The sequence below is a fragment of the Poecilia reticulata genome, linkage group LG2 (assembly GCF_000633615.1).
Source record: "Poecilia reticulata strain Guanapo linkage group LG2, Guppy_female_1.0+MT, whole genome shotgun sequence".
Lineage (NCBI taxonomy): Eukaryota > Metazoa > Chordata > Actinopteri > Cyprinodontiformes > Poeciliidae > Poecilia > Poecilia reticulata.
The window spans coordinates 12,219,975-12,241,474 of NC_024332.1; the positions used below are offsets into that span (position 1 = coordinate 12,219,975).

The 21,500-nt window shown below is 40.3% G+C and overlaps 1 protein-coding gene across 3 annotated transcripts in view; it reads right to left on the reverse strand.

Annotated features, from left to right (window-relative positions):
• man1a2 (mannosidase, alpha, class 1A, member 2) overlaps positions 1 to 21,500 on the reverse strand; it is a 118,211-nt gene that overhangs the window by 4,482 nt on the left and 92,229 nt on the right. For all 3 annotated transcript variants that reach the window (XM_008431260.2, XM_008431269.2, XM_008431280.2), the window contains exons 7-12: positions 21,130 to 21,224; positions 17,810 to 17,933; positions 16,442 to 16,535; positions 11,595 to 11,710; positions 11,274 to 11,493; positions 8,442 to 8,614 (exon numbers count right to left, since the gene is read on the reverse strand). In XM_008431260.2, the coding sequence (XP_008429482.2) occupies positions 8,442 to 8,614; positions 11,274 to 11,493; positions 11,595 to 11,710; positions 16,442 to 16,535; positions 17,810 to 17,933; positions 21,130 to 21,224 (822 nt within the window). The remainder of the gene's footprint in view (positions 1 to 8,441; positions 8,615 to 11,273; positions 11,494 to 11,594; positions 11,711 to 16,441; positions 16,536 to 17,809; positions 17,934 to 21,129; positions 21,225 to 21,500) is intronic.

A 21,500-nucleotide genomic window follows, 5' to 3' on the forward strand; every position in this document is an offset into this window, starting at 1 on the left:
ATTTTGCATTTTTCCAATGTTAGCGGAATATTGACAAAGATTTGAGGGCATTTGTAATGGAAACACAGTTTGTGAGTAACACAGAAAAGAATTATGAGGAGTTTCCCCTTAAGAAGCAATGGTTGGGTCAATGAGTTCTTTTTCTTCAAGGCATTGAAAGCATTGTGAAACAGATATATCTGTAAATATCAATCATCAGCCATATTTGATATAAYAATATTTATATCAAATTTCCATATTTGTGCATTCCTCAGGTGTGTAGTGTAAGCATAAATTTACATTGGTGTTATCAGTTGTAGATCTTGAAAAGCAGCTGAAATCCTCCACCATAAACCCACAAACATTCCCCAGCGCTCGATATACTGCGACAGGATTACTGCAATGTTTCCCTGCGGTTGAGTTTAGGGCATCATTCTTTAAGGATGTTTTCATTTTYGTTCCTGATACGGACACGGTTTATTTAACACAGCGAGCTGYAATATTCCTGCGTCTGCAGACTCCGTCTCGTTAACGGCAGCAGCACTCAGGAATTCAATGGGCAGCACTTTTCTTCTCGCAGCTCAGCAAGGCGGCCTTGGGACTCTGAAACTGGACGAGCGGCTAAAGGCACACGAAACCAAAACTGGGCTTGGTCGGTATAGAAAAAGCAGTTCTGTTTAAAGGCTGCAATCAGGTTGACTGCCTGACAGGAAGGTATGTAAACAAGAGAAATGACAGAATGAGGAGAGGTTATGATCTACGGCGTGACATTTCCGACGTAGTTTGTTGGTGACAAGACCAGGGAGAAGAAGTGAGAAAACCACACTGAGACCGACTGGATTAGACAGCTGCTCCAGCTCACGTTACATAAATAAATACAGACTAAAACATAATAAKAATAATTATAAAGTTGGTACACCAGCCTGCCCCTTCTCATACTCAATGTCATTAAAAGTTTATCGATCGTCAAGCGGGTGATGCTAACAGMCCRCTAGCACATATGAGCTCCATTGATTCCCAAAGAGAACTTATCACAGTAGATTTGGGCCCCGCTGACTAATTCTGGCTGCATTATACTGCGGGACACGGCCTATCGACTTTCACTATTAACACATGTAATTGAATAGTATTATCTCAGCCCCTCGTCTGTTAGCCATTCCTCCATCTCACACACACACACGCAGTCACTCACTCACTCACTGATCCAGTCCACGCAGGAACGTCCTCGTGTGACCTCGTTGCTGTCAGCAGATTTGCTTCGCACAGAGTTTGGACCATAATACCTGTTATTCATGGGCCGCTGCAGGCCGGCGTGAGCCTGCACTTTTTGATTCATGGAGCCGTGTCACTCTACTCCAAACACACACACAGACGCACACACATCTACATAAATATAAATATAAATATAAATATACTTTAGCAAGCTAAAAGGACTAATTACATGTGTTGCTATTTAAAACTAGCCTAACATGAGTTAAATCAGTTTTACGGCAATCTTTGCAGCTGCCGTGAGGCGAGCGCACCCTTACAATCAGAAGGCATGACCGTCTGTGCTAAATTATTTATACCATTAAACTGTCCACTGGTGAGGGGAGGAGAGGGGGCGGGGGGCAACAGCTGCCAAGGTGGGACATATTTCACAGCGCAGCAGCCGGGCCTTCACCTTCAAACTCATTTACAAAATAGCACAGAAAGCTGCAAACACACACACAACGACGCACATACAGGCTTGTCACAATAAATTTTATTAGACGATAAATAGGCCCGGAAATTATTGTGATAAAWAATATCGTTGTTTTGGACAATTTTCAAGTAATGTATTGATTGCAAAATAAAGCAAGTTTGCTCTCTCAATTTTAAATATCTACACGACAAAACAAATGGGGGGGAGGTGGAGGGCATGCATCCGAAACCATAAATAAAACGGTTTACGTTTCTGTGAACCAAGTTGCTCTTCAAATGAATGGAAATGATCAAACTTATTTTAATTTACCATGCGATGAATTGAATAACTGCGACAGCCTTATGCACATTCAAATGCAAACCAACCAGCACCACCAGCTCATCTGGACGTTTAAGCCGTTTTGTTAGACGCTCCTCGCCTGCAGCAGGTTGGACTCCACAAGTTGATATTACTTGTACCTTTTTTTTTTTAAACTTCCTTCATCTTATGATATTGTGACGATGCCGTCGGCTCCCGTTGCTCGACAACTTTAAAATCGATCCGTAGACGGCGGCGTCCGTTGTTACTTCCGTAGACGGAGCGCTCCTGTGTGACGCCAACGTTCTTCTTCTGCGAATGTGGGCCACTTTGGAGGTATAAAACCGTTCACACAGAAGTCTGACTGAGGTTGCATTTAATTAGTAATATGAACAACAAACACACACAAAAAAGACACACCCAAAAAAATCTGATTTCAGCATAAAAAAAAATGGAACTGAGCCTGAAGACTTGTTGTGTGAGCAAAGCCTTWGCTTCTAGCTAACAGGAGCCGACTTTGGTCGTGTCAAGAGATTCTCTTCCATCTCAAACCAATCTGCTGTTTCAACTCTGACCTGTGGCATCAACACGGTGTTTCCATCCACTCACTGGTTATTTTCCCTCTCAACCTGAGAGATGAGTGTGTGTGAAACACCCAGACCGAAGTTTACTTCCTCTTCCCCGTTCAGGTGTTCAGTTTGAACTTGAGCAAGAAGTTCAGAACCAAGAGTAGCTGCCTGACTAGATGTTGGTGTCGACAAGCAACTGAACAGGTGCATCTAATCAAGTGGCCCGCAACAGTCTGACAGCTGTTTATGCAACACGCCGAGGCTCAGGTGTTCGCATGAGGAAGTCGGCTTGCTCAGCTACGTCAGAGAAACGCATTTAACTAAACACACGAGCGGAGAAATGAAGCTGTGTGGAGCCGAGTCTGAGAGCGTCATCGGGAGAAAACTGCAGGTGTCTGCGAGACGTGAGTGGGTTAGAGTACAGACAGTACCGGAGGAGGAGAGGCGTTCGGAGACAGCCTCAGGTAATGAGTGACAAACCTGGTGTGAAGACAATTAGTGGAAAACCATCAATTCAGGGAGGAAAACACAGAACTTTTAGCAACGATGAGGCGAAGTAAACGAAAGTGCTGCTTGTTAGAGTTGTGTCTTATGGGRAGAAAAACGACAAATCTGAAATAATAGGCTGAGAGTTTATTGCAGGTGTGCTCCATTAGATTACATCAGGGCARTCYWAACTTGCTGCAACATGGGTAACGAAAATTTMTTTTGCTATGAAAAATGTAAAAACAAACWAAACACAAAATTTTTAATGAAACATACAAGCCTGATTTCTATACAGAAAGAATCTGAAAGTCCTGGAAGACATATTCTGAGCTAAAAGAATAAAATCCAAGTTGTTGTTTTATGTTGTTGCTATTTTAAACCCTCCAATGTAGCCCAGTTAGGCCCAATTCTAGATTTTGTGAAAGCACTTTTCCCACAGTAAAATTCAAGCACTATTCAAACATTTTCCAATCAAATCAAATTTTATTTGTATAGCACATTTCACATTTCAAAGTGCTTTAAATCATAACTTTTCAAAGTAAGTTTTCAAAAATACTTTCCATAAAAACAATACAAATGAACTAAAGACGACAGATTCAATTTACTATCATATGATATCATTAATTACTATTACTTATAATGTATTGTGATAGTATTTGATATTTTACAACAAGATAAACTAAAATACAACAAACTCATATCTCTCAAAAATAGTTTTGGTGATTCTAACTGAAGTATTATATATTCTAACTAACTAAAATATTATATATTTTCCAGGTACATAGTGCTGGTTTGTAGCACAATCAGATAACGACTTCAGTTGTTAGAAAAATGCTATACATATCAAATATGATTTAGAAATTTTACCTTGTACCTTGAAATTGGGCCTCTGTCGCTTTAAGAAGCTCCTACTGTTTCTGGAACATGACAGCCTCTTCCTTCTGTTACCAAATTAAAACAGCAGCTCCACCAGGTGTTTGCTAATTGCTGCTGGCTAGTCTGAAGGAGCCGAGTGGAGGAAAGCTGCTCAGTGAGGTGGAAACTTGGAAACCGCAGCTCTGAGGAGGAGCTTCGTCTTAAAGGCGGAGCTAAGTCCACTCAGGCGTTTTGCACAGCTGAATGGTTGCCATGGAGACTAAAGGATTTCTCAAACATGCACGAAAGAATCAGGGTAACATTTCAGGTACGTTTTTGATGAGGAAATAAAAATTGATTTTACATGATCCTGCCCCTTTAAACAAAGCTAAAGTTTAATCTTACTTAACTTCAGACAGTAAAAAAAAAACCTGTCTAAAATTAGGTGCATAAAATTGTCCACTTCAACTGTTTATAACATTTTCCAAATTTAGGTTTTTAATCAAACATTAGGCTGTACTTTACTACAGAACTTCACAGTTTGAATATCACTTTATACAGAAATCAAGCACTTTCCAAACCTTGAAAACATCTGATTTTCCAGGATACCAACCCTGTAAAAGTTACTGGATGATGCTCTGAAGCATCAAATTAAAATGTGCTTTATAAGAGGTCAGTAGTTTAACAGATTAATAATTTTTAATCTGTTAAACTAATTCTCACTTTAAGGCTGCTTAAAGCGTCTCAGAAAACATTTTCACTTAAAACCCACTGAAACTTCGCACAGTCCAGATCAACATGCAGAACTAGAACCGCTTAAATCTGCCATTAAATAAGAATCTCTTCCGTCACATTTATAACTGTTTACCTATAAGGTTCAACCAAGCAAAGGAAGTAAAGACGAGGCCTTCAGCGCCAGCTCTCTTTAGTGTCACTCAGGATCGTGGCTAATAAACACACCTGCCAGTACATTTGCTTGGCACTTGTGCTCATATGCTATTTACTCCCACTCAGAAAAACAAAAACAAAGAGCTGCTAAGAAGAGAGAGACAAAAACTAAATGACAAGACGACTGGCAGGAGAAAGAAGAAAAACAAGATGGAAAGAAGATGAAAACGACGAGTCTCGCACTGAGGAACCGCGCCGACTCATACAGACGGTGAGCGCTCTAATCCCCCCGTCAGAGGAGGCTTTCAGCTCGGTGCTATTTTCAGATGGCTTTTATCATAACACACAGGAAGAAGTAAAGGTTGTCTCGAAAAAACAAGCAGAAATAAAGCAGATCTCCTGCTTAAAAGACCACATCAAGCAGTCGCACGGAGGAGGCGGGTTCAAATGGGAGCAAACTTTTAACATCCAGCCGTTTGAGACAGGATGCAGCCGTGTGACATCACCCCGATTAAATAAACATTTATGGGAGATGAGATTTATGCTGTGATTGAAAAGTCCTTGTTAGAAAGGATGATTAAAAAAAGGTTTCAGAAGAAACTAAGAAAAATAGAGCAAAAGATGAAATTGAGACAAAATACCAGTGTTGAACGTTTTCAACAACGTATGGAAGAGGAAACTAAAGGGATTAAAACTTTTCCTGTTTTCTTATAGATGTGGGTCAAAGCGTCTGTTTAAAGGCGCACTATGTATTTTATGACAATCAATTGTTATAAAATTGCTACATACAGCTCTGGAACAAATGAAGAGCCCACTGCACTGAACCCATTGAAAACCTCATGATTTTTAAACCATATAATATAATATTGATTTCTGAAGTCTTCCTGAGTTCAAACATTAATACTGTTGTGAACTTGTTTTCTTTACATTTAAGGTATTTTTTTAACCTTATTTTGCATCTTATTTTGATTTTTCATTTTCTGCAAAAAATGTATCTTCTAATTTTTGAGACATGTCAGTAGTTCATAGAATAAAAGAACAATGTTCATTTTACTCAATCATATACAGATAAAGTAAAATCAGAGAAACTGATCATTTTAAGTGGTCTTGAATTTTTTTCCCAGAGCTGTATATATTAAACATGACTAAAAAGAAATTTGACTTGAAATTGAGCCTCTGTCTCTTTAAGAAGCTTCCGCTCTTTTTGAAACTCCGCCTCCAGGAAGTCATGACAGCATGGCTCCTCTATTAACAAACGTTTTTACCGGAGTTGCACTGAGCAGTAGCTCCTATAATGAGCTCAGCTGATGCTCAGCTCCACCAGGTGTTTGCTAATTGCTGCTGGCTAGTCTGAAGGAGCAGATTGGGGCAGTCAGGAGGGACGAGGTGCTCTGCGAGGCGGAAGCTTGGAAATTTGGAAACTGCAGCCCATTCCAGGCGTTTTCTACAGGTTGCCATGGAGATTATTGGATTTCTCAAACATGCATGAAAGAATCAAAAACTCTCCAGGTGAGTTAAAAAAAAAAAAAAAAGTCACTTGTACATAATGCTGCCTCTTTAACCCCATACTGGATCAGAATGAGCTGTGGACGACACTGACTGCAGAGCACCTGGGAGTCACTAGCTGCTGTATTTCAYCTGCCTGCTCTCTTTGTGCATTCATCGAGGCAATCGTTTCAGACGCGCTCTTTATTTCTGAACCTCACTGATTACATTCATTTCTCCCATTATGACCGATGTGCTGTTTTTCAGCTTGTAATGACAAATAATAGCCGCGGCCCTTAATGCGAATTTTAGGCATTCAATAATGATAATTAACCCGATATGAAAGGGAACTGTGACAGGAGCCATTGATCTCAGATTTAAAGAGCACTTTGAGGCGGACGACGTTCTGTTTGTGACGAGCTTTTAACACGACGACGGGGAGGCTGGAGGAAAACAGGTAAAACCTTTATACATCCAGAGGCTATTTTAACTTCGCCAGCATCTTGAACACGCTGCAGAACAACACAAACGGTAGCTGACTGCACTGCAGAAGTGATCGTGCTCTTTGAATATTCACATCTTTTTATGCTGCAACCACACACTTTCACTTTTGGGATTTGATGTGGTAGACCAACACACATAAAAGTACAGAAGAAGAAGAAAATGTTGTTCAGGAGTTAAATTTCATTAATCGGAAGAAGCTAACTCTGCAGAAATAAACAGCTCAGGTGTGAGAATATGTTCAAATTCATGCAAAGGTTGCAAGAAATAAAAACGTACTGTTGAAAGAGTCATGTGGAGAACACAGGAAAGATCTGGGGCGAAAAAATGAGTTTTAGCTCAAATAATTTATATTTTTTGCTTCCACTCAAAGTGCTATCTATGGTGAACACATCATTTCCACTTTGATAATAGAAGATTGAATGAGCTAATGACAGAACAGTGCTGGAAGAGAGTCTCACAAAACCATGGAGCTACTTTGGACTGATTGATTTGTTAGAACGGCCCAGTCCAAGCAAACAAATAAGCAACGTTTGGGAGGAGATCTGAATCCAACCGAGACTACAAAGCGACTGTTTATTGATGTTTTGCTACTTCATCGTTTTCCATCTGACAGAAGAAAACTTGGCAGAACGATGAGCAGAAATTTCATTCATAGACGTGCAGAGCAGCAAAATGAGGTTTAACAAAGCAGCAACTCAGGAGGGCTGAACATAAACGCAGGCCGCACAGGGAGATGATTATGATTTTATATAAGATTGAGATTGGAGGGGAAACTGTAATCTTCCTTCCACTTTCAGGCTCTCTGTRTGTGTTGGTTGATCGCATTAAGATTCAAATAAAATACATTAAAGTTTGTGCTTTTAATGTGACAAAATGTCAAGTGAAGTTTATTTGTGCGGCTCATTTCAGCAACAAGGCAAGGCCACTAAACACAGTGACCAAAATCATCAATATCCATCCAATATGTTGCTCAAAGTTCCAGTTGCTACTAATCAAACGTRGATTTTTAGCCTTGACTTAGAGGAACTCTGTGTTTTTCTGGTGTTTTGCAGTTTTCTGGAAGCTGGTTCTAGATTTGTGGTGCATAGAAGCTGAATGCTGAAGCTCAGAGTGTGAATACTTTTGCACAGCACTGAATCGGTGGCCTTAATGGAAAAACCTCTGAATGTGGTAGACCAACTGTTCATCTGTCTATTATGTAACTTTTATAAAAAATATGATTTAAAAAAAAAAAAATTTATTACACATTAACCCACCACTATGTCCTGACAGCATAAGATTAGACAGATGGATAAAAATAAAGCTCTGCTTCTTGGTTCAAGCGCATTAACAACCAATCATAGCCAGGAGGAGGGTCTTAGCGCTGTCAATCAAGCTTATGTACGTCCTCGCTCTCTTTGCCAGGCCAAAGCCTTTCATCAATGCTAAAGCTAATTAACATGTCCACCACGCTTACTGTATTTTTTTTTGCACAGTAAGCCATTTCTCCGCTATTAGCAGCATGTATACTAGCTTGACTGATGGTGCTAAGACCCTCCTCTTGACTCTGATTGGTTGTTTCTGCAAAGGGTGAAGGAAGAGGAGCTCGATTTAATAATATTATTTTTACTGATTATCTGGCCTTGTGTAACAAATCTGTAAAACGCGACACACTGCAGCTCCAGAATAAAATCCAAGTCATCGTTGGTCCTCACCTGAGCCGCCTCCCAGCCCCACTGCCTGTATTTGGGGTCGTGGGTGAACCTCCACATGTACCAGTAGGTCTCGATGACCTCCGGCCGCAGGATGTAGTACTTCTCATTCTGCCGCACGGCCACCGCCTCCAGGCCGCTGTCGAACTTGAAGGCCTCTGGACCCAGCTTCAGGACTGGGGTGATGATGATGATGATGGTGGAGGGGCAGAGGAAGGAAGAAAGAGAGAAAGGTAGAATAGAGTGGACGAGTTAGGAGGGTAAACAAAGGAGGGGAGAGAGTGAAAGGATCAAATTAATAAGAGCTAAAAGAGGAGAATTGAGATCAACATTATCTTTTGCTCCCTGTTTGTCGTAATGGTCCAGTTGCTGTTGATAATTAGACTCCGCATAGGAGTGTGTGGGCAAACACACACACACAGATACACACACACATGTGTAAGTAATAAAAAGCATCCAGCCGCATTGATTTTACTAGCTTTTTTTTTTCTCTATCTTTTTACAACCGATGTCTTCAGCCAATTAAGCGTACCGAGTATTGGGGGTGGGGGGGAACGGAGAAGCTGACAGAGCAGCGTTTTCGTCTCTGAGCAGATTACGGCGCYGCGGCACAAGCATGGTGGAAAGTTCCCCAAAGGCTGACCGCTCAATAACCGAGAGCCCAAATTTAGACAGCCTGACCGCCGCCGGGAACATTCCGGCGCGCTTTTCTCTCACCTCCCCTCCGTCTTCAATTGTTGCCGTGGCAACCCCGCTCTCCACCCGCTCAGAGTGACATCACAATTTTACCAACTTGCACATGATGCCGCATCAGACCGCTGACAAGTTTTATTGATTTATTTGTTCTCAGTCAGGCTTCGCTAAAGGAGAGGAAAAACTAACAAAGTTTAAAAAATTTATAAATAAATAAGAAAAAAATKTATAGTTATAAACAGGTTGTCTGATGACCATATTAGATACGAAGCCCCGCCGCAAAATAATGTAAAATACAAGATATATGGCTGGGTCAAAAAAAAAAAAAAAACAACACCAAGACAATATTTCCTGTTATTTTAGCCTCTTTTCTTATTTCATACCTGCAGTAACCCACTTACATGTCCATGGGTGGGACTGAGTTGTTTTATAGGTCTGCAATGTGAGGAATAAGATCAACTGCCATATCCATTAATAAATTCATGCTAGCAAATAATCCAAGATGGCAGCAGGATGATTAATGGGGCTGGAAATGTGAAAGAAGGCCCGGAGCGCAGAACCCAAAACACTGCAGCACTGAGAAACTTCGGGATTAGAGGAGAAAACTGTCCACACATGTGTCTTGATCGTTAAAGATCTTCATTAAAATAATGAGCAATGTTGATGGAAATGAATTAATAAGCTCGCCAACATGTCACTGCCAATGTGTGTCACATTTAACATGAAATATGTTTCCAGGAGATGTGCTGGAATGAGACGTTTTACTGGCCAGGGAGTGAATTGTATGACGCACTGCACAGCATTTTCTAACCTTTTAACCACAAATAAGTATTTCAGTGGCAACAGAAAGGCGTACATTGACATAAAGTTGGTGGACTGTTTTCTATTTGTTTTTACAAATAAAAATGTGAAACATGAGGTCATGTTAGCGCACATGAGGCCAAATAAATATGTGCATTTGGCTTCATGTTTCGCAGCCTTTACGTTTTTCTGTCAGGATTTCCTTGCGTTTAGCTTCGTCACCACTTATGCTAATCCGCTTTTAGCTGAGATAGTTTTTCTTTTACCGCTCTTGCTAACTTTGAAAACATTTAGCTCACTTAGCTTTATTTTTCATAGATTTTTCCTGGTAATTTCTAAATTTACTCGACTGTCTTGTAAACTCGTAGTTGATTAAAGTTTGACGTCGGAGTTGAAGTTTTGGCTATCGACTGCCATTGACTAGCTGTTGTTATTCATGCTTTTGTTTTGAAGTGGGTGAAAATGGTTTAAGCAGCAGACATGTTTCCTCTCCTCACGCTTGTGATGCAGTATGGCAAATTACGTTTATTGTCTACCCAAAATGCATCGCTGCAGTTCAACAGTAAAACAGATTAAAAGCTTCAGCGCTTCAGCTTACACTAAATACCATGTTGGTACAGCATTTTAGCGTTAGCAAAGCTAAAGTTTATGATTACTGCTTTAAGGTTAGCGCTCCTGACATTTTAGCTAGAATCTTCTCATCACTGCATCGTCTCATAAACCAACCAGATTCCTCGTTTCTACTGGTCCCACTACTAACATGTTTTTTTTTACAAACATCTAAAGTGTGGCATGCATTTTCATTTTTAAGTCATAAATCTTATTTTTCTGAAGCCTCAAAATGATTTACTACTTTGTGTTTAGTCTATGATGCAACCCCCCCAAAATATGTTGTAGTTTGAACACTTTTCAAAAGCACTATATCCATGTACAGTTTCATTATTATATATTTATGTTGAACAAACTAAATTAGTGTCGTTTTTACATATTTGACCAAACTTAGGAAGCTATTGGTGTATTTCAGTGTGCTGTACTGGTGCAGTTATTAATTTGTAATTCATTACATTTACGCCTGTGTTTAAAAGAAGAAACGTTTTAAGTAAATTCAGAATGTTTTTCTGTATAGGATCTTTATCGGCCGATGCTAAACCTCAGATATCGGTACTAGAAATGAAAAAGGCAGATCGGTGCATCCCTACTTCTACTACTTTTTTATAAAGCACTTAAAAACAACAACATCAGCGACAAAGTGCTGTACTGATAAAAATCAACACACATTCAAAATATGGAAAGGACAAGAGAAACTTAGGATAAAAACCAAACAACTAAAAGAAGCATCACCTGTCCTGTCGTAGGACTCGTGGCAGGTGTGGGCGATCTCTGCGCCGAGCTGCAGGTAGTGGCCGGCCTTGTCGTCCGGCGAGCCGTCGGCACCCAGCGCGAACATGCCGCCGGCGAAGCATGCCAGGTGGCCCATCTTCCTCTCCAGGTGGCCGTTCTTCCACTCGCCGATGAACGTCAGACCGCCATTGGATTTGCGGATGAGGTGGCGCTCGATGGCCTGGGGTGGAAAAACATTTAACTCGGGATTTAACAAACACGCAGACGTAAAGCGAGACGGGTCAGAAAGCTGTGCGAGGAGCCGCGGCAGCGGCGGCGCACCTCGATGGCGTCGTCGTAGGTCTTGCGGGCTTCCGTGTCGGTTTTGTCGGACATGAGCCACGCCTTCAGCAGGTACTCGTAGAAGCTGTCGCCCAGTCCTCCCAGCGAGGTGTGATCTGTGGAGAGACGAGTTCTGAGATTAGCTGGAGACGGAGAGAATAAGCATGAATTATTCAGTTCTAATCTGTGCCTCAACGTCCTTGGCAAAGCACAGCATCAACCGAAGCCATGTTTTTATTTATTTTTATTTTTTTTCTCCCTTCACTTCTCTGCAGCCACAAAATACTGGCAGCGCGCTTTCTGGTTTTCCCCATTTTGTTTACCCTCTCATATTTCACTGTTCCCGGTAATAATTACTGAGGTTTACACAGCTTGAGTAGCTGGACGAAGCAGAGCGAAAACAGGACTCCGTTTAGAGTGGAAACGTTCCACCAGAGTTAAAATGAGATCTTTCTCCCTTCATTTTAGTATTTTTACAGTAAAATACGTATAYGACGTCCACTGCAGACCCACCTACTGGAATCAAGAGAGTAGTTTCAGACTTATTCTAGTTTTATTCTTTTGTTTGTTAAAAAAAAAAAAAAATTAAATAAAAAGGCTACCCCCGTCTCTCTGTGGAGAAATGGGATTAATTTCAGACTCTCCTCAGCTCCAGGTAGCCACATCTGATATCTGAGCAGATGCTTTGTGTCTTATCGAGCTCTTGATCTGGAGGTGAATAACATGCCTTCAGGGAACTGGAGGGATATTCAAAGACAAAGAGCAAAAGAGGAGAATGAATTATTCATTCTGTCTTTGTCAAGCAGAAACGTGGCAACCCCACCTTCATGACACCGAGGCTGAGCGATGAGTGTGGCTCCGCTGTTTGTTTCCTCTGGTCTTCTTTCAAACGTCTCCTTAAAAAGTCAGTTTTAACAGCAGTCATTTACAACAGATGGAAATGCTGTTAACTGCAGCTCAATGCAGCTTTTTCTCTCTCCTGGTTTTACGCCTGTTGAATTGTGAAAAGTTTCAGAAGGTGTTCTTCAAAAGTTTTCAAGCAGAAGAAAGTCAGAGAATAAAACCATGTGGACGCGTCGCCAGCAGGGCTGGATTTACAAGGATGAGGGCCTCAGGGCTGGAGCCGGTGCCAAATCCACTAAGGAAAAAATATTTTACTAATGCAAATTACAGTACAGTATCAGACAGTCCGTATGAATTGATGCATTGTAGATTTAAGCTGATAACTCTGTGTTGTTCCCTAAGAAATTGACTATAACTTTATCCTTTTCTAAGATTTGAATATTGTTCATTCATAAATTCATAAAAATCCCCAAAATATTAATACAGGTTACCTAATTTGGGTCAATGAGTTTAAAATATAGTACAATGTTTGCAAGAATTCATAAAAATTTTTTTTAAAAAGTTGTAATGCCTATTCATTCCCAATTTTATAACTTTAATTTCCTGTTTATCTAAAGTTGGCTTAATATTACAATTTATCAAAGCTGTTTATAAACACAAAGCTGTGTTTGTGGACGATTTTTAATACTTAGGAACAAAACTTACAGATGTAAAATGGGAGTTCAACAACTTTCAGAGCGAGTGACGCCGCCATCTGGTGGTGTTTGGAAGAACTGGTTCATAAACATGGATTCAATGGAAAGTGATCAGCTTCGGGCTGCGGATTTCAAAATAAAATGTGGGACGATGTGAGACAATCATAGATTACTCAGACGCTAATTCTATAGTTTATTATTGTTGAAGAATTGTAGTTTTATTATTTTTGTGTTTTAATTTTGAAAGTAGTTTTAAACATCGTCCTGGCAATGTTTTTATTGACAAAAATAAAACGGTCCAGCAGCAAACTTAAGTTTCCACAAAGTATATACAAGACTCTGGTGATAAATATGATGAATGAGCTGCAACTGGTACTGAATAATAACAAATTAACAAAAGGGCTTTTGAGTCGCTGTTAGTCGGCTGCACTAAAATATTACTTTTAGACAACAAATAAAAGTAAAGGAGGATCACTAAACCACAAAGAAGAGAAAATCCTACTGCTGGAGTGAGTTAGTGCAAAATGACACGATTCATGTAGGAGAGGACAAATTGTTATGCTAAACAGGAAATGAAAGCATGGGGGAGAAACTGTTTGACAGAAGAGTTTTAATATGGTCACAGAGGACTCCATGTTACTGGAGCTTTGTGCTGATTAGAGCAATAGACGGCCTGGAGAGTCTCCCCAGCCTGAAAACGCACTGTACAAACAGAGCTGTCATGAATTTAAATGCGTGTAGCGAGTTAAGACTCAAGTGTGCTTCACTGACAGGTGCGCACGCACGCACGCACGCACGCACGCACGCACGCACGCACGCACGCACACACACACACACACACACACACACTGGGGACTTGATGTGACGAACGGGTTTGGATGAGCCGTCATTTCAAATCAAATTAATTTGTTGCGTCTCAAAACAAAACGTGTTTTATTGGAGTCCTTCAAGAATTAATGTGGGAGGAGGAAAAAAGTAAAACCCAAATGAACAAAACAGATAAATTATAGTAGAATGCTGCTGTATTATAAAGTGGATAACAGGAAGAGTTTAATGCTTTCCACTCGTTACAGTATGATTCCCAAAGATGGAGGTATCCACATTCAAGATGTGGTTGTAACGTAACAAAATGAGGAGAAAAAACAAAAAAAAAAAACATGTGCAAAGTATATACGAGTTTAGTTTTTGGATAAAGGTTCAGCTTTTAGCTCGTCACGCTGTTTTGTTCAAATGGATTTGTTAAAACTGACAACGTAGATTATAAAAACAAAATTATAGAACATTAAAAAAAAAAAAGCTACAAAATGCTTCACATGATAAGAAACAAGAAAATGTTTGAGAAAAAAAACATGTTGTTAGCTGCTACAACAAGCTTTGGATTTCAGTCATGTTGCTGTTTGTGCGGCGTCAGCCTTTACCCTTGAGGCCTCGAGCGATGAAAGCTGCATTTTCATCCAAGATGGAAAAACAAAAAGAAAAAACCCCAATGAACTTTGATTATTTTCTTGTTTTTGTTGTTTAGACTCGGCAAAACATCCAAGCTGCTACATGCACCCACTTACGCTTTGCTTCTGGGAAAAAGCGTGGTCGTTTGATGGGGGCGTGATTACCGCACGGCTCGATTACAAATAATCACTTCATATTTTGCAAAAAAAAAAAATTCTATCACCTTTTAAAGGACCGTTAGAAATCATCTCATCATTTTCAGTCAATTAAACGGATTGAGGTAATGATGGTAAATTAAAAAAGAGCGTGTCGCCGTCTGCACTGGAACACTAATGAAACCTCCTGACACAAACACAAACCATCCATAAGCATTCGTCTTCTGGTGCGCCCCGCCGGCCAACTTCCAATCCATTAATGTACTCAACCATCCCTCAATCAACCTGCCCTCCCTACAGTTTCCATCCATTTATTTTCCCCCAGCTTTTGGCTCAAACTCTGCACTTATAAGCACATCAGTCCGACTGCCGTGCCACCTGTCCGTCCATTAATGCCCTCCTCCGTTTGTAAAGATCAGCGAGCGCCAGCAGTTTACCTCGTTTGAAACGTAAACTTAATACAATTCTGAAGGGAGATATTTAAAGTCGATTCAAAAATACTTTACTTTTCACCCAGAGGGAAATTAAAAGCTGTAGYAAGTTACATAAGTTACATAACCCTAACCTGCCTGTTGTTTTTGGTGGAAAAGATTTGAACTTTAGGTTAACAGAGTCGTAGTTCAGGTGTTATTTGTGCTTTTGAGATGCTAATCAACGGCTCCCAGCTGTAAAAAATTGATACCTTGTTGCCACGGTTACACACTGTGAGAACTGTCAAAAAGTAAAAAAAAAAAAAAAAAGAAGAAGAGAAAAAAATACTTCCAGCTGCACAGCAACCAAAAAAGCAGAGGGAATAATTGTCCTAACACTCAATTAACCAAAAATATTACAAAACAAAAGTCTACAGAAAGAACGAATCGGAACCAAGTAGAGCACAGTTCTACATATTTACCATTTRCTATTAACTTRTGAGTTTGGTGGAACTCAATATGCTCAATATAGCCTAGCACAGTCGCCATGGTAACCTTTAGCCTACGCAAACATACGGATGCAGTGTGTTGCAGATTTCCTCTTTTTATTTCCTCTCGATGAATGTGAGATCAAGATGATATCTGGTCATCAATGATTTGCTTTGAATAAATCAACTGGACATCATGAAGTAGTTTATTCTGTTTTGCTGAATCATTCGCCGTAGCGCGACGTAAATGAAAATGAATTAAAATGTTCAGATATAAACCGTATGTTTATTTTCAAACAGGAAGTCAGTGTAGCATTTCTCAACAATATTCCTGTCAAAATAAAGTCTTTATCTAAATGTAATAATATAAACTGGTCTACTTAGGATAGGGGTGTGAATTAGAACAAATAAATCCGTTTAATGTAAGCCAAAAAGTGCATTAGTTAGGAATAAAAGGTTCCAGAGGAAAACCTCTGTCACTTCTTCAATAACTTCTCTCTGAGAGCCGATCATTTCTCTGGGCAAACTGCCAAATGTAATCAATCTAGCGACAACGCAAAACTCCCCATCTTCAGTCTTCTGCCTGATTCAATTTGTCCTCATTAACGAAGATCCATGGGACTTTTGTCTCCACTTCTCACGGTGCTAATCTCTTGTTTTCCGTCGTAACGGCACTTAGGAGCTAGGGGCCGTTGGAAGCTCGCAAGAACATCTTCGGACCTCTCCGAACAGGTTGGTYGGACGCCAGCGATCCAGAAACGTCAAGATTTAAGACTGAAAAGTCAAGAAATGCTTCTATTGTGTACTTACGTTGGCCCCAGCGGCCTGTGCGAGGGTTTAAGTAGTTTGGGTAGAGGCCGTTGGGTCGGTCCATCTTAGCTAGCAGCTTGCGAATGTGCATCACCTGAAACAAACACATTAAAGAAGTTTTAGACCGTAGCAAAAGACAGAAAGGGGCTGCCCTCAGGCAGAAGAACAGAAATGGACTGAACTAATGGAGATTATTGATAACTGATGGAAAAGCTCCGTCAGTGAAGAAGGGGCATTGCCACTGATTGATTGGGAAGTAAGAATATTGAGGCAAATAATGATGTGTGGTGAGTTTCCCCTCCGTCATCAAGATCCTGGAAGCATCCATGTTGGGTGTAGTGTGGCGTTTGAATGCTTGGAAATGACGTTAGCTACATTTCCATTGGTCAAATCACAGCGCAAGTTGGAATTACGAGGATAAATTTGCTTCACAAAAAACACGGAAATTGCGAAAAAAACAAAAAACAAAACATGTTATTTGCTAAAAAGTTTTTACGTTACAATGAGGTGTGTGTTTTATTTTGGCTTTATCAAAATTAGCGTATTTTTAAAAAAAACATAAAACACTTTCGCATCAAGTGGTGATTAACAACCGGCTGTTACTACTGGGGGAAAAGACAAAGAAGAAGACAGGAAGTGGTAGGAAGGTGACGGCACAGCATGTTTTTGATAACGTATCGTATGAAGAAGCTTATCTACGTGTTTTAATTGTGTTTCTAATTTTACCAAAACACTACAATTGTGAAATTGTGTTTTTCTGACATTAGCAGAGTATTGACAAACTTTTGCGCATGTTTGTAATGGAAACGCAGTTGCAGAGAAGTGCATTGCAGCGGCCCCATCTAACGAAGACAAAGACGTTTCTCACTTCTTGGCCTCAGGAAAAGTTAGTAGTGGAGCTTTTCAAAGTTATTTGATGCCTCAAAGTTTAGAAGTTTTGATAAACAGTTTCCAACATCAGTAAATTGACTGTGATGGTTGGATCTAAAACTCTGGTTAGTCACTACAGGAACGTTGAACGCTGGCCAAGGTTCTGGTAGATGCTGGCAGAAAGAGACACTTCCTGATGTAACCARGTCAACTGCTGTTGGGTCTGGATACCAACACTAGTCAATTCTGGGCTGATGTAACTGGATCAGAAGGGGTAAGACATGTTTTCTTGACATCATGGATGTGGAGCATTGCCACTTCGAGAGGCAACTTGAAGTCACACATGACGTATACCAGAAGTAACCTTGCCACACAGACTAAACTGGTCTATGTGGCTAACACAAATCTGCTTTCACTGTTAGCTCAACAACAACATAGTGAACAGGTTTAAAACACCCAGTCATTGAAACAGAGATGCATGCTACTGAACAGTGCTACCTTCTGGTAGTAAACCGGGTTCCCAGTCAGGTAGGTGAGGTGAACGAACTCCATGTGGAGGGTCCCAAACTCAGCCAGGATGCTGCTGCCGGCCGACGCCCAACCCCAGTTACGACCAACGCCGCTGTAGAGGAAGGAGGAAAATCTTAAGACCTCAAAGTCATACAATCAAGGACATTTTGTTAGAGTCTCAGTTAATCCAACAACAAAATAATGAGAAGCTTTGGAGTTTTCTCCTTCTAACGTATCTAAATGCTCGCACCCACACCTGAAAATCTGTTTTCCGGCTAGAAGTAGAAAGATTGTGAAACCCTCCTGCTTGTAGAGGAATCAATAAACATCCCTTTTATGTGGTTCTTTCGTAGATGAATTTCTTGCGTCATGTTCAAGATGTAGCCCCAAGTCCCGTAGCGTGTTATTTGCCGAGAGACTCGACTAAAACGTTAAGCGTTGGTTTTCTGCCTGAGAATTACCTTGAGAAAAAAAACAATTCCCTTTATTGTGCTACTTAAAACCTCAGGAGCTCAGTGCTTGGCAACAAACCATCCATTAGCTTTTTAAAGCACTGTTTAATGTCACAGCCTGATGTAATGCTTAATGATTTAAGTGATGTGAAGTTATTACGCGTCGATAGTGGTTAGAAATGAAGGAGATGCACATGAATGCATTTTTTTTTTTTTTGCCACCAGTGTTTAGTTTATGTGGATGAAAAAGGAACTGAGCGAAGCTTTTCTGCAGGCTGTGAACTAACGGGGTGAACCAAAGGTTCACGAAGCACAATTTAACACTTTCCACAGCCTCTTAGAGAACAAAAAAAAAAAAAAAAGCACTCTCTGGTATTAAAACCCAATGGTTTGAGGTTGTGGGATTAGCAAACACTATTCTGCCCTATGAGCACGGTTTGCATTTACCCACGCTGGCCGGTGAAGAGGTCCAATCAGGCAAAGTAAGGGAAGACGCTTGTGTGGGTGGAGCGTGGACGTTTTTAAAACTCTGCCAAAATAATTGGCCGGCACCGTTGTTTGCAGACCTCAGAGCATAATTTAGCCGTYGAGCACGACGGCATTTCAGATGTTGATTCGAGTGAAATCTCTAATTTTTTTTTTATTTCAACGATGAATAAGTCAGAYGTAAGGGGCTTTGATCACCGTTGAGAAGCAGAAGTATGGATTTGTTTTGGACCTGCACTTCTTCACACAAAGATTCTTAGYCAAGTTAGAGGCTGCTATTGAGTTCTGTCTCATTCTCTGATTACACTACAGCAAAGTTTGTAAGGATGTGGATATATGAGAAGTAAAAAACATGAAAAATAAGAGAAGTTACTGTAATTAAATAATTTATGTGCTTGTCTCGTTTATAATCCATTTTAAAACCTAGAAAAATGGCATGAATGATTTACTATGTGTTCTGTGCCCTCTATATAMTTTTTCCATTCTGAAAATGAAAATCCTGCACATAAGCGAAATACCTTCTATTAACTGAAGCACAGAGGTGAAAGTGTGACGACTGGGGAATGTGAGGCTATTTGAAGTTTGGATCAAAACTGAAACAGAGTCAGGGCTTGCTTTGGCCTAGTCAAAGCCCCGAYCTCATCCCAATTTAAGGTTTCTGRTGGGACCTTAAGAAGGTAATGGAAGGAAAAAAAAAATCTAGGAAATGAAGAAATTTCAAAAAGAAGGAGCCGATATTCCCCTGGCAAAGTTTTACACATGCCGGAGTCCCTCAGGGGTGAATCCTCGCCCCTCTTCTCTTCTCTCTACACAAATGACTCCATCTCAGCGGACGAGTCTGTGAAACTCCTGAAATCCACACATCATCCCACTGTGACTGCACTACTTGCAAAAACCAGACACAATAGAGACACTTTCTTCCTCAAGGCTGTTTGTCTAAACAGACTAAACAGCGTCTCCAGACAGATACCAGATTGCATATTTGTACTAATCCAACCATGTCTTTCCTCTTCKGTAAAACATTGCATACAGTTCATACGTATTTACAGGATAAACTCTTTTCATTTGCCTGTGTACATTTCTATTTTAAATATCACCACTGAAAGAAAAGCGAAACACAAACTTGGCCATAGAAGCAGATTCTGACTCTACAAGCTATTCAAACAAGCTGCTATATTTACACACAACTTTTCTATTTCTGCTTACTTATTGTTCACAAAACTTGTAGAATCTGTCCTTTTTGTACCCTTAAAATGAGATCTAAATGATGCTATGACCTGAAAAAGTCAGGCGACAACACTGACGAAAAGGCAAATTATGACACACTTTGGCAAATTGTGAATCARGTTTGCGTGTTTTCTCCTTTCAACCACCATGCTGGCTACTGCAGACTCTGTCACACTGCAATAATGGGCTAAAATGGTTACTGGGTGAAAACAACACTGTGACAGAGTAACGGGRTGTAAAACGGCAGCACAGGTAACCTTGAAAGGTACCGATGTCAGGGGAACGATGTGTGCAGTAACATTTGTGCTTTAAAACCAGCTGCAAAGACGTGATACACGTCTCCTACTTGCTCTTTGTTTTTTTAACAAAAGCAGGTCAAACATTTGAGTAAAGCGTGGCAATTTTGTGGAAAGAGGTAAAGTCTAGTCATGAAGTTGTAGTTTCTTAAGGTAGTGTTAATAACGTTAACTTATGCTTATAACTTAGTGCTTATAACTTGAATATTGACTCCTAAAAGTTACAGTGAAAACACTTGCTTTAATTTCCAGCGTTCTTTTGAGTCTCGTATATATTTGTATCCGTTTGTTATTTAGGAGCTCAAACCTAAGCAGTATTAGGGGTGCAGCATTGCAGGGAAAAAACAAAACACTGCTACTCCTTGAAACAGGCCTTGTTCAAAGTATCCATGGTAACCAATTGCTCCCTCGACTTCCTTAATGGTTTGTAGTTTATTTCACAGACCTATTCAGGGGACGCAGATTCTGACTACGCAGCTGATTTACAGGATGTACTTGATTTTTTGCAAACTGCTCCTTTTTYCCTTCATCTCCAGTAAATATGAGCACTATGGGATGTGAGGGTTTCTACACATRGMTATATACTTTTATTTCTTTGTATTTAAATGTTCTTTTATGATTTTGACATACTTTGTGATTTTACGCGATTCATGTAAAGTGTGCGACTGTTCAGAAAAGTGCTATACAAATACAATGCATTATTATTATTATTATTATTTTGGTAAGGGTTGTACTTTCGAACTTGAATTTTAAGTTCCAGTAAGCAACMAAACCAATCAACTCTTTCTGACCGAACCATCCCCATGTGGAAAACGTAACTGTCATTGACGTTCCCGTCTCTGCTTACCTCTTCAGGTTGACCATGGCCCAGGGAATCCCAGTTGGGGTGTTGAAGGCAGGGATGAGCTTCTCCGCCAGCTGGACCGCCTTGATTTTGAACACCTGGAGAAACAGACGCATGGATTGGWGTGTTTTTCAGTYGAGCTCAACACTGATAAATAGTGATTATTCCATAAATCCTCAAATATCCAAGAGTTTAACCTGTGCTGCAGGAAAGCACGGGCTCGACAGTTTTAGAAAATCAGCTTTCATGAAAAGCTTTAAGGCCAAACAGTGAGTGAGTGAAAGAATAATAAAAGGACCAGGTTTGGGTTTGAATCGCCTCATATTGTCAAATCCACAGAAGTGGACGTGTTGGGGTTATGGTGCTTTTTTTTT